At 44.7% G+C, this 12,920-nt stretch overlaps 1 protein-coding gene across 1 annotated transcript in view; it reads right to left on the minus strand.

Annotated features, from left to right (window-relative positions):
* Positions 1-11,100, minus strand: part of IFIH1 (interferon induced with helicase C domain 1) — a 31,476-nt gene extending 20,376 nt beyond the window's left edge. Inside the window, exons 1-3 of the mRNA XM_066612095.1 lie at positions 10,476-11,100; positions 6,038-6,194; positions 4,447-4,605 (exon numbers count right to left, since the gene is read on the minus strand). Coding sequence (XP_066468192.1) covers positions 4,447-4,605; positions 6,038-6,194; positions 10,476-10,937 — 778 coding nt within the window. The 5' untranslated portion in view covers positions 10,938-11,100. The remainder of the gene's footprint in view (positions 1-4,446; positions 4,606-6,037; positions 6,195-10,475) is intronic.
* Positions 11,101-12,920: the final 1,820 nt, after the last annotated feature.

The raw sequence follows: 12,920 nt of genomic DNA on the forward strand, positions 1-12,920 counted from the left end.
CAAACACACGTCTAAATATTTCATGACTCACTGTTGTTTTGGCCTTGGATGGGCACCCCATAATCTGACACATCAAAACAGACCCACTTGCTCTATAATGTCCTTTTTAGCAAATCAAACCAAGAGGAAATACCTATGAATTGCACTGATCTAGAAACCACCTCCTAGATAAGCACCAAAGCAAATCTAAGGTACCTCCAAATGCTCAAAATGTACAATTCTTTGTACAGTTGTACAAAATGTACAATTCACTGCTTTAGCGAATCTGAAATTCTTGCTTGATACTTAGGACACACCCTTGAAAACCATCATTTGCAGAAACATAGGGATCTCCTCTCATGAACAAATGCTACTAATACACAATGCAGGGTCAGAGCCTGCACGAGGCATTGTTACTGACTGGATCCTATTAGCCAGTAGTTAAGGAAAATTCATTCATTGACCAAGCTATTCGCCTTACAAGAAATATGAAGAGTGCCACCTACTGGCCTATAGAGCAGTGTTTCTCAAACTGTGGGTCAGAACCCACTAGGTGGGTTATGAGCCAATTTCATTGGGTCCCCATTCATTTCAGTATACTATTTTTAATACATTAGACTTGATACTACCATGGTATGTTACTGCATTTGGGGAAATGTCACAGATCTGTACGTTTTACAGGCTAGTATGAAGATGCTTTTAACAATGATAGTCAATGGGACTAACTCCTGGGTAAGTGTAGTAGGATTACAGCCTAGGATTGCTAAAAGTTTTCCTCCTTGATGATGTCACTTCTCGTCATGACAAAACTCCTGGTGGGTCCTGACAGATTCTCATTCGAAAAAGTGGGTCCTGGTGCTAAATGCGTGAGAACCACTGCTATAGGGAATTCAAACTTGCCAGTTTCAATCAAGAGCATATTAACATTTTACACGCTACAGTGCTCAAAATACTTAGCACTTATACAGCAATGGTTCCCAAACTGTGGGTCGGGACCCACTGGTGGGTCATCACCTGATTTTTGGTGGGTCACCAAAGGATGATGGAAAGATCAGACAACTGCTTCAAGCCCTAAGACTATTAAAAAAATCAGATACTGTAGCTGCTAATTATTCTGCAAAGAGCTCAGCCCCAGCAGTTTGCAAGCATGTGTAAAGAAAGCATGTCTTTCACCAGACCGTGAAAGATCCATCTGAAAGATCCATCTGTCTTGAAAGACAGAACCTTTCTGTTACTGTAAAATTCCCCTTGGGGGTTTAGAGATAGCCTGCCTATGTGAACCTCCTTGAATAAAGTCAGAGGAGTAATCCGATGACCAGAAAGGTGGTATATAAATACCAGTATTATAGGGAGAAAAATGTTTGTCTTTTAACTGGTTATTATTATTTATAAATAAATAAAAAAAATATTTCTTTTTAGATTTCCTTTTTTAAAAGTCCGGTAACCAAGGTGGGTTCTGATATACTGTCATTTTAAAAAGTGGTTCCCAGTGCTAAAAAGTTTGGGAACCACTATTATATAGTACTGTTTGAGCATGCAAAGAGTGTCAAGGGTTGATGTAATCTTACAGCAACCATGTAACATATTATTATCTCCATATTACAACTGAGAGTGAGTGGTTTGTCCTTAAAACAACCACGTATGTGCAGTAGAGCACCATGGCTAAGAATCAATGCAGTGAGGTGGTTACAATATTAGATGGGACTAAGGAAACACAATTTGAAATCCCCATTTCTGGGGAGGGGCAGGTTTGAGAGGTTATAATGGACAGAACTGTGCATACAGGAGTCTTAGAACTGGGGTCTATGCTGAGAGAGACTTTGAGAGAGTCTGAGCCTCTAGCTGCCTATCCTGACTATATATCCGTTTTAACCATGCCCCTTCATTATGCAAAGCCTCCCTCTCCAGGTTACTGTACAGCCTGTCATTTGATAGGAGGTAAAAAAACACTTTGATTAGTGGCCTATGACTCTCACAAAGGATTCCAAGATACTAGAATCTGTCACAGTCTCACCTGTCTGGATGGGGGGCTGAAAGAAAGTTGTCGCAGTTTGAATTTAGAGAAGAGGAAATTAACAAAGATGTTTTTCAGTAGGCAGAAGTGCTTCTGAGACTGGGAAGCTGGACTGATTATTGAGGGACTACTGCTTTCTGCATGGCTGCTTGTTCCCCATTGATTCAACCTGTCCTTTGGAAATTAGGAACTTATTATTAAAGGTACTGCAGTGGACAGACACTTTTTGAACTTCCTAGCACTTTGAAAGTACAGAATGCAAAACAAAATGCATTCACTTATTTACAGGATTGCATGTCTTGTATTTCACAGCTAAGTACACCCTCTGCTGGCAAAAAGTGAGTACTGTATTTTTTTTTTGCCAAGATCATATACAACAATACAGACATGCCCCAGTATCTGTGGGGGTTCCATTAAAGAACCGCCCCCCCCCCCGGGTTAAGGGAGACCATGAATAAAAGAGAACGCCCCCCACCATCTAGAGGTGAAGGTCTTCTGAGTCCAGCAGAGACCATGTGCATTTGCCCAGTTTTTTCAAAATGCCTTATAAGGCATTAAAAAGTCACTTCTGGTTTTTTGAAAACTGCTGTGTTTCTATTATGTTTTAGTTGCCGATTTACTGCTTTTATATCATCAGGTCACAGCTGCTCTGAGGATCTGATTCAGGTAAAAAAGGAAGTTATATAAACAAACTAATTTGGATGTGACAAATGAACACAGGGTAGCTACCAACTTCCTGTCTTTCACTTTGAATTACTGTACAACTCATATTCACATTACATTTACTGTCCAGTGTTTCTCAAACACTGGGTGGACCATGAGGTGGGCCATGAGCCAATTTTAGGTGGGTTCCTATTCATTTCAATATTTTATTTTTAATATATAAGACTTGATGCTACCATGGTACGTGACTGCATTTGGGGAAATATTACAGACCTGTACTTTTAACAAGCTACTATGTACATTCTTTTAACAATGATAGTAAATGGGACTTACCTAGGTAAGTGTGGGTAGGATTGCAGCCTAGGAGCGTTAAAATTTTTCCTGCTTGATGACGTCACTTCCAGTCATGACATCACTTCCAGTGGGTCCTGACAAATTATCATTCTAAAAAGTGGGTCCTGGTGCTAAGTGTATGAGAACCACTGCTGTAGACACTCAAGTATGTCCATCTCACAAACAAGTAGAGGGCAGGCTTTAAGCCAAAAATCATGGAATTTTCTATGACTATAACTATTAAGTGAAATTGCTCCTTTTTCTACCACCCCTCTTCATCCTGCTTCTCAGCCCAGTCCCACCTCACTTCACCCCACCCCACTGCTCATAGAAGCTTCATTCACCATACTGACCCATGTATGCACTATATGCACTATACACATGATTGTTGAGCTGTGTAGCTGTGTACAGTGAGAATGCAACATGACCCATGTTGAGGGGCCACAGTTCAGGCAAAGAGCACATTCTTTGAACGTCCTGTTAAAAGGACCAGGTGGTGGTTTGATAGGTAGTGCTTCAGGCTTTCCAAGTCAACAAGAACTGGGCTAAGTGAAGAATTTGATCTGACAGTACCAGGAAACTTCATATCATGACATAGCTAGCAGAGAAGATTGCTGCTGACTGTGAGGTAGAAATGAGGCCAAGAATGTGTGAGAACATGCTCTCTTTTTTTCCCCTTAACATTAATAATAGGATAAGAAGACAGGACTTGAATTTTCTAACATCTTGGAAATCCTCTAGAACAGTGGTTCTCACTCCTTTAGCACTAAGACCCACTTTTTAAGAATGAGAATCTGTCAGGACCCACCAGAAGTGATGTACTCTAGAAAGAAGTAAGCAACTCATCATTTGTACTTTAGGGTCCAATCCTTTGGGCCTCCTGTGCCACCAGAACTCACATCCTGGCAGTGCAGCATGCTTTACAGCAGTCACAAAGGATGATCCGCCATTCTGTATAGCTGGGCTGCTACTGCAAGTGGCAAGTGGATACATGTCAGGCGCCTGCAAAGGAACCTCGATACTGCTAAGATGGCATGAGGGGGTGGGTGCGCAGAAACAGGGTGGGCCCCAACAGGAATTGGGGCAGAAATCAGGATGGGGAGAGGGGTGTGTTGTCGCTGGCAAGGGGCAGGTATCAGAAGTAGCAGCGTTGCCAGTGTCCTCCTTCCCGGTCTTGATCTGCCTTCCCAGGTCCACTTGGACTCACACCAGCAAAACTGCTAGTGCAGGTCTGGATAGACCCACCACAGCACAGGAGGCTTACTCCTGGGCAAGGGAATAAATGTTCCCTTACCTGAAGGAGACCTCCGGGACTGCCCACCTCCGCACAGGATGCAGCATGCGCTCTGGTGGAGCACCTGCATCAAACGGACGGGTAGTTAGATAGGATTGTGCTGTTTGATAGTTGGATTTAATGAAATGAAAGGTTTTGAGAAAGGTACCAACTAACATATCACCTGAAACATTATCTCCAAATGATTCTTCTGAGGCATTCATCTCACTGGGCACAATGCACTTGAACTCAGCTCCCTGTTTCAAATCGTCCACAGCTTTAGAAGCAAGTGATCTGTCAGTTTCCATAATCTCTTCTTCATAGATCCCATTTTCACAACATCCTATTTATATAAAATTTCAAAAAAGTTACAATGCACAGTAGATGTTTTTTTCTTCTAAATCAAAGGTCAGCATCTGGAAGAATAGAAAACAGAAAAAGCAGCAGGGAGCTTAAAACAGCCACAGGGCAGAAGAACATCAGTAAGAGACCACATTTGGGAAGTACGTAGATACTCTTTAAGGGCAAAGTAGACAAGATGTTGAAAACCTGCAATTTGAACCACCATTCATTTAAAAGAGAATAAAACAGAAACAAAAGAGGAGCTGTGAGGGCCCTAATTCAAATTGGGACAATGACATTGGTGGGGGCAGCGAAGGGGTCATGCCATCTTCTGTGCCATTTCCCTGTGAAAATCCTTGAAGCTGCTATGTGCCCATGAGGGAAAACTTGTGCATGTGAGATTCTCTGAGTTCAAAAAATTGAATTTCAAAGGTTGTATACAATGGTGGATATAGTAAATTTAGGATAAGCTTCACCCTGAGTTTTCTTTAACAAGATTTTGTGCTCTTTCATTGTGTGGTCCCTTTGAATAAAATAGGAAGCCCTACACATGATGGAGCAAGATAGAATGTGTGTGTGTTTGTGTGTGTGTGTGTGTGTGTTTGTGTGTGTTTTAGTATACTGTGGCAAGGATGGCACACCTAGTTGTGTTGTCTCTGATGGCCAACTAGTGACAATGGGCAGTCACATGATACCTAGTGGCCAGGACACAACTGGGGGCAGGAGGTCATAATACAAAGGAAAACATAGGAAGAGGTATATTATATATTTTTGGGAACAACAAATGTTCTTTTCACACATTCAGCCTGAAACTGGGTAAAGGAGGAATGGGAATCCACCTGCTAGTCATGCTCCCCCCCATGTCAATGTGCCATACCGCTGCTCTTGAAGTATTTGGTGTTTGTCTATGCAGAGTAATGCACTACTTCTGGGGAAAGGTTCTCCTGTGTTCCAGAATTCTGGCCCAGCTGGGTTCTAGAACACAAACAGACACACTCACAGACAAGTCTCCACAGACAAGCACTGAACTCTGGAAAGCAGGGTGTGTAACCACAGAATGTATCAGTGTGGAGTGTGCAGCTAGGCATCCCTTATCTCGCTATCCAGGTTAAGTCTGGATAACTGAAAAGGAGTAAAGTGAATGAGATAGAGCCCAGAGTAGTCTGCTTATAGCCCAAATCTTCTGCTAATGCTGTAATTAGCATTACAGGTGCTGTAATTAGCATTTCAGGTGCTGTAATCTTCTGCACCTTACAGCAACAGTCCCCCACTTATTGTAATGTTCTTGCTCTTCCGAACTGAAACGCATACAATCCCTGCTGCAGTTCTGCTTTCCCAGTACCACTGTAAACTGCGTACAGAAGCAAACTCCATATGTTCAAACACATACTAGAGAATAACTAGATCTGAAAATAATTAAATCACACCATTACCATTTTTCTGTCCACTTAAGACATCTGCAGCATTTTCATGCTCAGACTGGCGGAGAGCTTCTAGAAAGTCAGAGAACCACCGTTTCTTCTGTACTACTCTGCACAGCAATTCTCTCACTGCTTGTCTATTCCCATTATTGTCATGCTCAACTCTAACCTGGTTGAAAAGAAAGGAAAGAGCGGGGATGTTTTAAAATAAAATTTGTGTAACATATTTGCATAAGACAAGGAGAATAAGAATATATTTCTTCTTTTTCTGCTTTACAGTGAAGTAGAAATAACAATATTTTCTTAGAGCAGCGTTCTTCACTCTGTGGATTGCGACCCCAGTGGGGTTGCAAAGCCTTATTTGGGGAGTTGTGACAGCCTCTTCTGTCTGTTTTGCCCTGCAGGTCCTAAGGCCGGCCCTGCTCCGGCTGCCACATTATAGGGTGGTTGTGAAGACACAGGTAAGGGAAACAGGGTGGGTGAGAGTAGGTAAGAAATGATTTCATCCTTGAAGCTAACCCATTTCTGCTTTAAAAGTAACTTTTTGACATGCCTATTGTTGAAGGTGTCTGTGACACAGAATTCTAAGGACAGGCAAGCTGATGATGCTGAGATTGTCAGCTAGTCTCACCTATAAGTCTATCTCACAGGTAAGTTGAGGGCAGGTTTTGAGCCAAAAATTATGGAATTTTCTACGTCCCTTGGATAAGTCGGCAGTTAAGCTTAAGGGGGTGTCTGACTATAGTTTTGTCTGATTTTGCCCGAGGCCAGATCCTGAAAAATAACCTACCACTAATTGTTACCTAAGAACTGTACAGTCTCTAATTTATTAAAAACATAGTAAAAGATCATGAAAATGTTAAATACTGTTAATCATGATGCATTTTTATTCTTTTTAAATTCTGGTCTTTACCACCTTTTTGTAAACACTATCAGAGTAAGTGCACTGTAAGCAACATACCAGTAAAACAGTAGTTCCCAACCTGGGGTTCATGTACCCCCAGGGTCATTCAACAGGACCTTTAGGGGTACTTGAAAAAGAATGGAATAATGGCAGAAAAAGGCAGGTCCTGCTCCAGAATGCCTTGCAAGGCCCAGCAAGGCAGGAAGGGAGGTAGCTAGTTGACTGTGAAAGCCCCATCAATAGCTAGTTTTTGGTCATTAATTCATCTATGAACCAGTGATTGAAAACCAGCACAGTAAAAAAAACTGAAACATAATATGGAAAGTGATCAATCACCCAGAATTTCTCAGCACACTTCTGTGTGCTGTGTACAAAACAGTGCAAAGGCAGAGTCTTCTGTTCTTCAAACAGATTAAAAGAGAAAACACTGTGCTGAATACATGAAGTCTGGGTTTTCATATAGATGAGGGCTTGTATAATTAATTACAAACATTTTGCTAATATGAAGGACACAATTTATGGAAATGGGCTGCCAAGGGATATGCAAGTGAAAAAGACTGGGAACCACTGCAGGAGAACCATGAATCAAATCTACCTTTAAGGTGCCTGGTGTGTTAAGCCAGAAGCTCGACATATAACATACAACTTATAGCACATAACTGGGAGTGTGCAATTCAATTCACAGCAGAGAGATGAGCAAGTGTAGCTGCATATACCTGCAAGTGCAGTTGCATAACCCTTTTTAATCAGAAGTAGACCCACTGCTTTCCATGGATGTTATTCTTAAGTAATGGTGCTCTGAGTTGTAGCCTGGGACTTTGTTTCAAATGGAAAGGAGAATGACATCCTGGTGTTGAAAAAAAACAGACCTCTGCCAAATGCAAGCATTTGCAAAAGGGAAAGAGGTTGACTTCAATTGAAGCCTTGAGCATTTCCTCTGGAGGAGAATAAAAGGTTAACTTTGGCTGGAATTTCCCAGAGAGGTTACCATAGAAACTAACAGCCCTCTAATGATCTCTGCATTACTCTAATAAGCAAGTGGTGCCTGCCACTATAGCAAGAAATGAAACTTTTCAGAGTTGAAAAGCTCTGCGCTCTGATTGACCTCAAAGATATGGCAAGGTGATAATTTAAGCTTGATTACTTGGCAAAAATTTTCCATACTATAGTTGAATATCTACAGTACTTAAAAACCTGATTTGCGGCAGACTAATATTCTACACCAGCCATTTTCAACCACTGTGCCATGGCACACTGGTGTGCCATGAGTGGTCCACAGGTGTGCCACTGCAATTTGGGTAAAGGTCATTTATTAGTAGGGCCAATGGAGAATGTGAGCCCCTCATTAGCAGCATGCTGTGCCTTGTCAATTGTCAAAAACCTGATGGTGTGCTTTGACAACTTTAGTGCCTTGTTAGTGTGCCATGAAATGAAAAAGGTTGAAAATTGCTGTTCTATATACACGGGTGCTTTTTAAAAAAATTATTTTATTTTTGTATCTGGATGCATTGTCCATTCTAACTCTCCCAACACTCAGTTTTAGTAGATGCCCATTGGTTCTGATGTGGGGTGAGAGATAAAAGAGCATCCCTCTATACATCCCATGCAGAATATTATATGTCTCAGGCACCTTTTTTTAGACTGAAGAGCCCCAAATGGTGGAGCCTTTCCTCATAAGGGAAGACCCCCAGCCCAGCAATCATTTTGGTTGCTTTCTTCTGCACCTTTTCCAGTTCCAACGTATTCTTTTTGAGATGTGGTGGCCAGAACTAGGCACAATACTCTAGATAGCTTTACCATCCATTTATACCAACAGCCTAATAACATTGGTCGTTTTAGTTTCAACCCCTTTTTTTAATGATCTCAGGCATGAAATCGGCCTTTACAGCCAGCACACACACTGGGTCAAATCTTTCACTGAGCTGGCCACCAGCACCCCAAGATGTCTTTCCTGATTTGTCACAGACATCTCAGAACCCATTAGCCTATACAGTCATGCATCGCTTAGCAACAGGGCTTGATGCTATGCGAAGCTTCCGAAAGACGAGGGGAACCATGCTCCCCTTTCATCCAGGTTGTTCTGAGCCTTGGAGAGGCACTGCACATCCGTACACTGCCTCTCTGAGGCTCAGAATGCCAGTTTCAGGCCGGAAGTCATGTGTTTTTGGCCAAAACAGCCAGTCTGAGCCTCAGAGAGGTAGTGTTCAAATGCGCACTGCCTCTCCAAGGTTCAGAAAAGCTTCCAGAGGTGAAGGGCACATGGCTCCCCTCAGCTTTGGAGGCTGAGGATGTGTGAACAGGGACCAGCAGTGGTTGTTGTATATGCAGGCCGTTGCTAAGCAACGCTCACCTGTATATATGAAATTTCGATGACTTGCCCCCATGTGCATCACTTTACACTTACTTACACTGAAGTACATCTGCCATTTTGCTGCCCATTCCCCTAGTTTGGAGAGATCCTTCTGGAGCTCTTCACAATTACCTGTGGACGCCAACATCTGGAAAAGCTTTGTGCCATCACAAAACTTCCGGTTCCCCTGGTGGGACATTTCCCCTTAAGGGGAGTGGCCCTGTTCCAGTGGCAGCTACAGTGCTGCAGTGATTGTAGTACTGCTGCTGCCAGGTGACTTATCTGCACCTTGGGGGCAGATTTTCCTGTGAAAACTGGAAATAGCTGCTATTAGGAGAGAAGGGCTATTTACAGAAGCCTCTAAGGCAGTGTTTCTCAAACTGTGGGTCGGGACCCTACTAGGTGGTTCGCGAGCCAATTTCAGGTGGTACCCCATTCATTTCAATATTTTATTTTTAATATATTAGACTTGATGCTACTGTAGTATGTGACTGCATTTGGGGAAATGTTACAGACCTGTACTTTTAACAAGCTACTATGTACATTCTTTTAACAATGATAGTCAATGGGACTTACTCCTGGGTAAGTGTGGGTAGGATTGCAGCCTAGGAGTGTTAAAAATGTTCCTGCTTGATGATGTCACTTCTGGTGGGTCCCGACAGATTCTCAATCTAAAAAGTGGGCCCTAGCGCTAAATGTGTGAGAACCACTGCTCTAAGGACATCAGAGGGGGCTGCAAGTCTCCAGGACCCTGCAGGAGACCAGCTCTGACCTCAAGGTAAGAAGAAGCCCTTTGGCGGCAGCAGTGCTGCAATCACTGTGACACTGCTGCCGCCCCCCTCTCCACCTTCATCCCCACCCAGGCAAATACCTGGTTCCCAACTGCCCTCTAGGAGTTTGGGAACCACTGCAGTAGGCAGCCTTGTTCCCCACTCCTGACTCAGTCAGACTCTCCATCCCCATCTGGGCTCTGCCCCAAGCTGTGCTGGGGCCACGATCCCCCCAAGTTGTAACTTTCAAGGTTGGCCACCCAATGTGAGCACCTGCCAGGTTCCCACGTTACTTTTATGTTTTGTTTTAACTGAAAGGGGTGTGAGCTGAGCGAGCCCCAAGGACTCAGCCTGGGGGCGTTTTTGCCCCACTCCCCCTTCTCAGCAGGGGAGGAACGCGGTTTGGGGACGGAGGGCGACACCTACCCGCTCCACGTCCTCCTCGTCGAGAAGCCCCCTTCGCAGACACGCGTCCGCGACCTGGACGGCAGCCAGCAGCTCCAGGAGCTGCGGGAAGAAGAGCTGCACCAGGCAGGCGCCCCCGTCGTTGGCCGCCTCCAGAGAGGGCGAGGGCAGCTCGCTCAGGCTGGGGTCCACGTAGCCGGCGGCCGCGAAGCCCCCCTGCGCCAGCGCCTGCTGGAATTCCTGGCACAAGCCCGGCGGGCGCCGCAGGGGGTCCTCCAGGGCGCGCAGCAGCAGCTCGGCCGCCGCCACGCCGCCCTTCTCCCGCTCCGCCGCTCGCAGGCGGTCCCGCACGTCGTAGCTCAGCGAAGGCATCAGGTCCAGCACGCGGGTCACCACCAGGTTCCTCTTGATCCGCTCTCGGAAGCAGCCGATCAGGTACAGGATGCTCTCGTCGCGGGAGCAGGCAGGCGCGGCCGCTTCCATGGCTTCTGCCCGCTGCTGCTAGCACTGCAGGGCAAGGTCTGCGCCTGCACGTCGGGAAGGCGAAGGCTGCGGGCGCACGCGATCCCTACCTCCTCGCACTTTGCTCTCCAGAGGAATTCCTATTCGCAGGTCTGTGCAGCCGGCGCCTGGGACTCCTCTTTGGACACCGCGCAGGCGTCTTTTATAAGAGGACACTTTCGCTTTCCATTCCTGCTGCTGCCAGCGTTCCGTTTCCAAACGCAGCGTCTGCTGAGTCAGTACCCCGACGGGCAGGTTTCCCTTCATCGCAACAGTGTTGCATCAGAGGCGAGGCTTTCTGTTGACTTCACACACACACACCCCTTGTATAAACCGACACAGGGCCTCACCCAAGCCAACTTTCCAGCTCCAGTGTCACCACAATGCAGCCCATGTTCCCATACCTTGAGAAGACCCCAGTGACTGCCCCTCCACCACAGGATGCAGCTGCGGCGCACGCCCTTCTGGCACAACTGCGCCAGCACTGAAAAATTGGATTGGACACACAGGTAGGCTAGAATTATGAGAGGTTCAACGTAATGTCACCCAGCAGGCTGTAAAGGGATTTGCACTCAGGTCCTCCCAGCCCTTGTTTAGGGCTCTAACCCTCACCACATTAGCCTTCAAATGTGCTGTTTTCACACACTATGGCTGCAATCCTAACCACGCTTTCCTGAGAGTAAGCCTCATTGAACTAAATAGGACTTACTTCTGCGTAGACCTGGTTAGGATTGTGCCCTATGACATTCATCTTGCGTATGCTTATTTGAAAGTCCCTTACTGCTTCCCTTCCAGAATTGTCTTCTGCAATGACAACAGATTTCTAGCCATACTGAGGAGATAAAGAGAAGTCAGCAACCCAAATTATGAACCTGCCAAAGTGTTCTACTGCTCAGTCAACCAGAAATATTTTTTTATATATTCTCTCATCAGGCACTGAGTTGGGAATTTTGAGAACTGTGTTCAGATCAGGCCAGGGTGGAAGGGATTGATCTTGGCAGCAGCCATGCATGCTGAGATCCTATCCCCCCTTCTCATCCCAGACTTTGCCCAACAAAAGAACTGGCATATGTCCAAAGAGACCCATTGGAGGCCAGGCAGCCTACAGAGAAGTAAGTAAGTCTTTTATTTACCTGTCCTGGGCTGTCTGCCCTTCCCCGCCCCCCAGCATGCAGTGTGAGTTCCATCAGCAGTGCTGCATGCTTTTGGCTAGCAGGAGATAGGATTGGGCTTGTAATTGAGTTATTCAGGTATTATTTTAAAGTAGTATACAGTAGTCTCTACAGTCAAGTGGAACAGTTCTCTGATGTTCAGGAGGCAGGGATATATGTTGCAGGCTCATTCTGTTTCTATTGAATGCAAATCAGGTTCCACAGAGTCCAGTGGGGTTTACTCTGGAGTAAGTGTGCATAGGATTTCAACCTTAAAATAGATGCTATAGAACTGCCTGAATACATTTTACATATTGAATTTTATAAAATAACAATAAAATATTTCAATTTTTAAAAATCAAGATTTCAGCAAAAAAAAATTGCATTTTATTTGATGTGTGCTCTGAGTTCTGGTCACACAAACATCAAATGGGCACTGTTGATACAACGATGGGGAATAAAAATATTTTGTGCTAAGCCCCTCCTCACATGTACACCATTGGGGGGAGAAGAGGAGGCTCCCTGGGCCCAGGTTTTGTCAGACACTGTTGGTGTAAATAGGGTTTAGTCTTACCTCAATTAACATTCTGTGAACATTATAGTTTATTTCACTTTTTGCAGTACATGGGTTTCCCCTGCTGATGTTTCCCATACACATATGGAACGCAAGTCAATCCTGTTGATTGGGTCCCGGTGCTGATTGTGTGAGAACCTCTGGCTTAAAGTGAAGGCCAGTAGCTTTCACATACTTAAAAAAACTACAATACAAAGTCTTTATTATGATCAGACCTTAAGGCAGGGATGTCAGACATAA

The sequence above is a fragment of the Tiliqua scincoides genome, chromosome 1 (assembly GCF_035046505.1).
Source record: "Tiliqua scincoides isolate rTilSci1 chromosome 1, rTilSci1.hap2, whole genome shotgun sequence".
Classification (NCBI taxonomy): Eukaryota; Metazoa; Chordata; class Lepidosauria; order Squamata; family Scincidae; genus Tiliqua; species Tiliqua scincoides.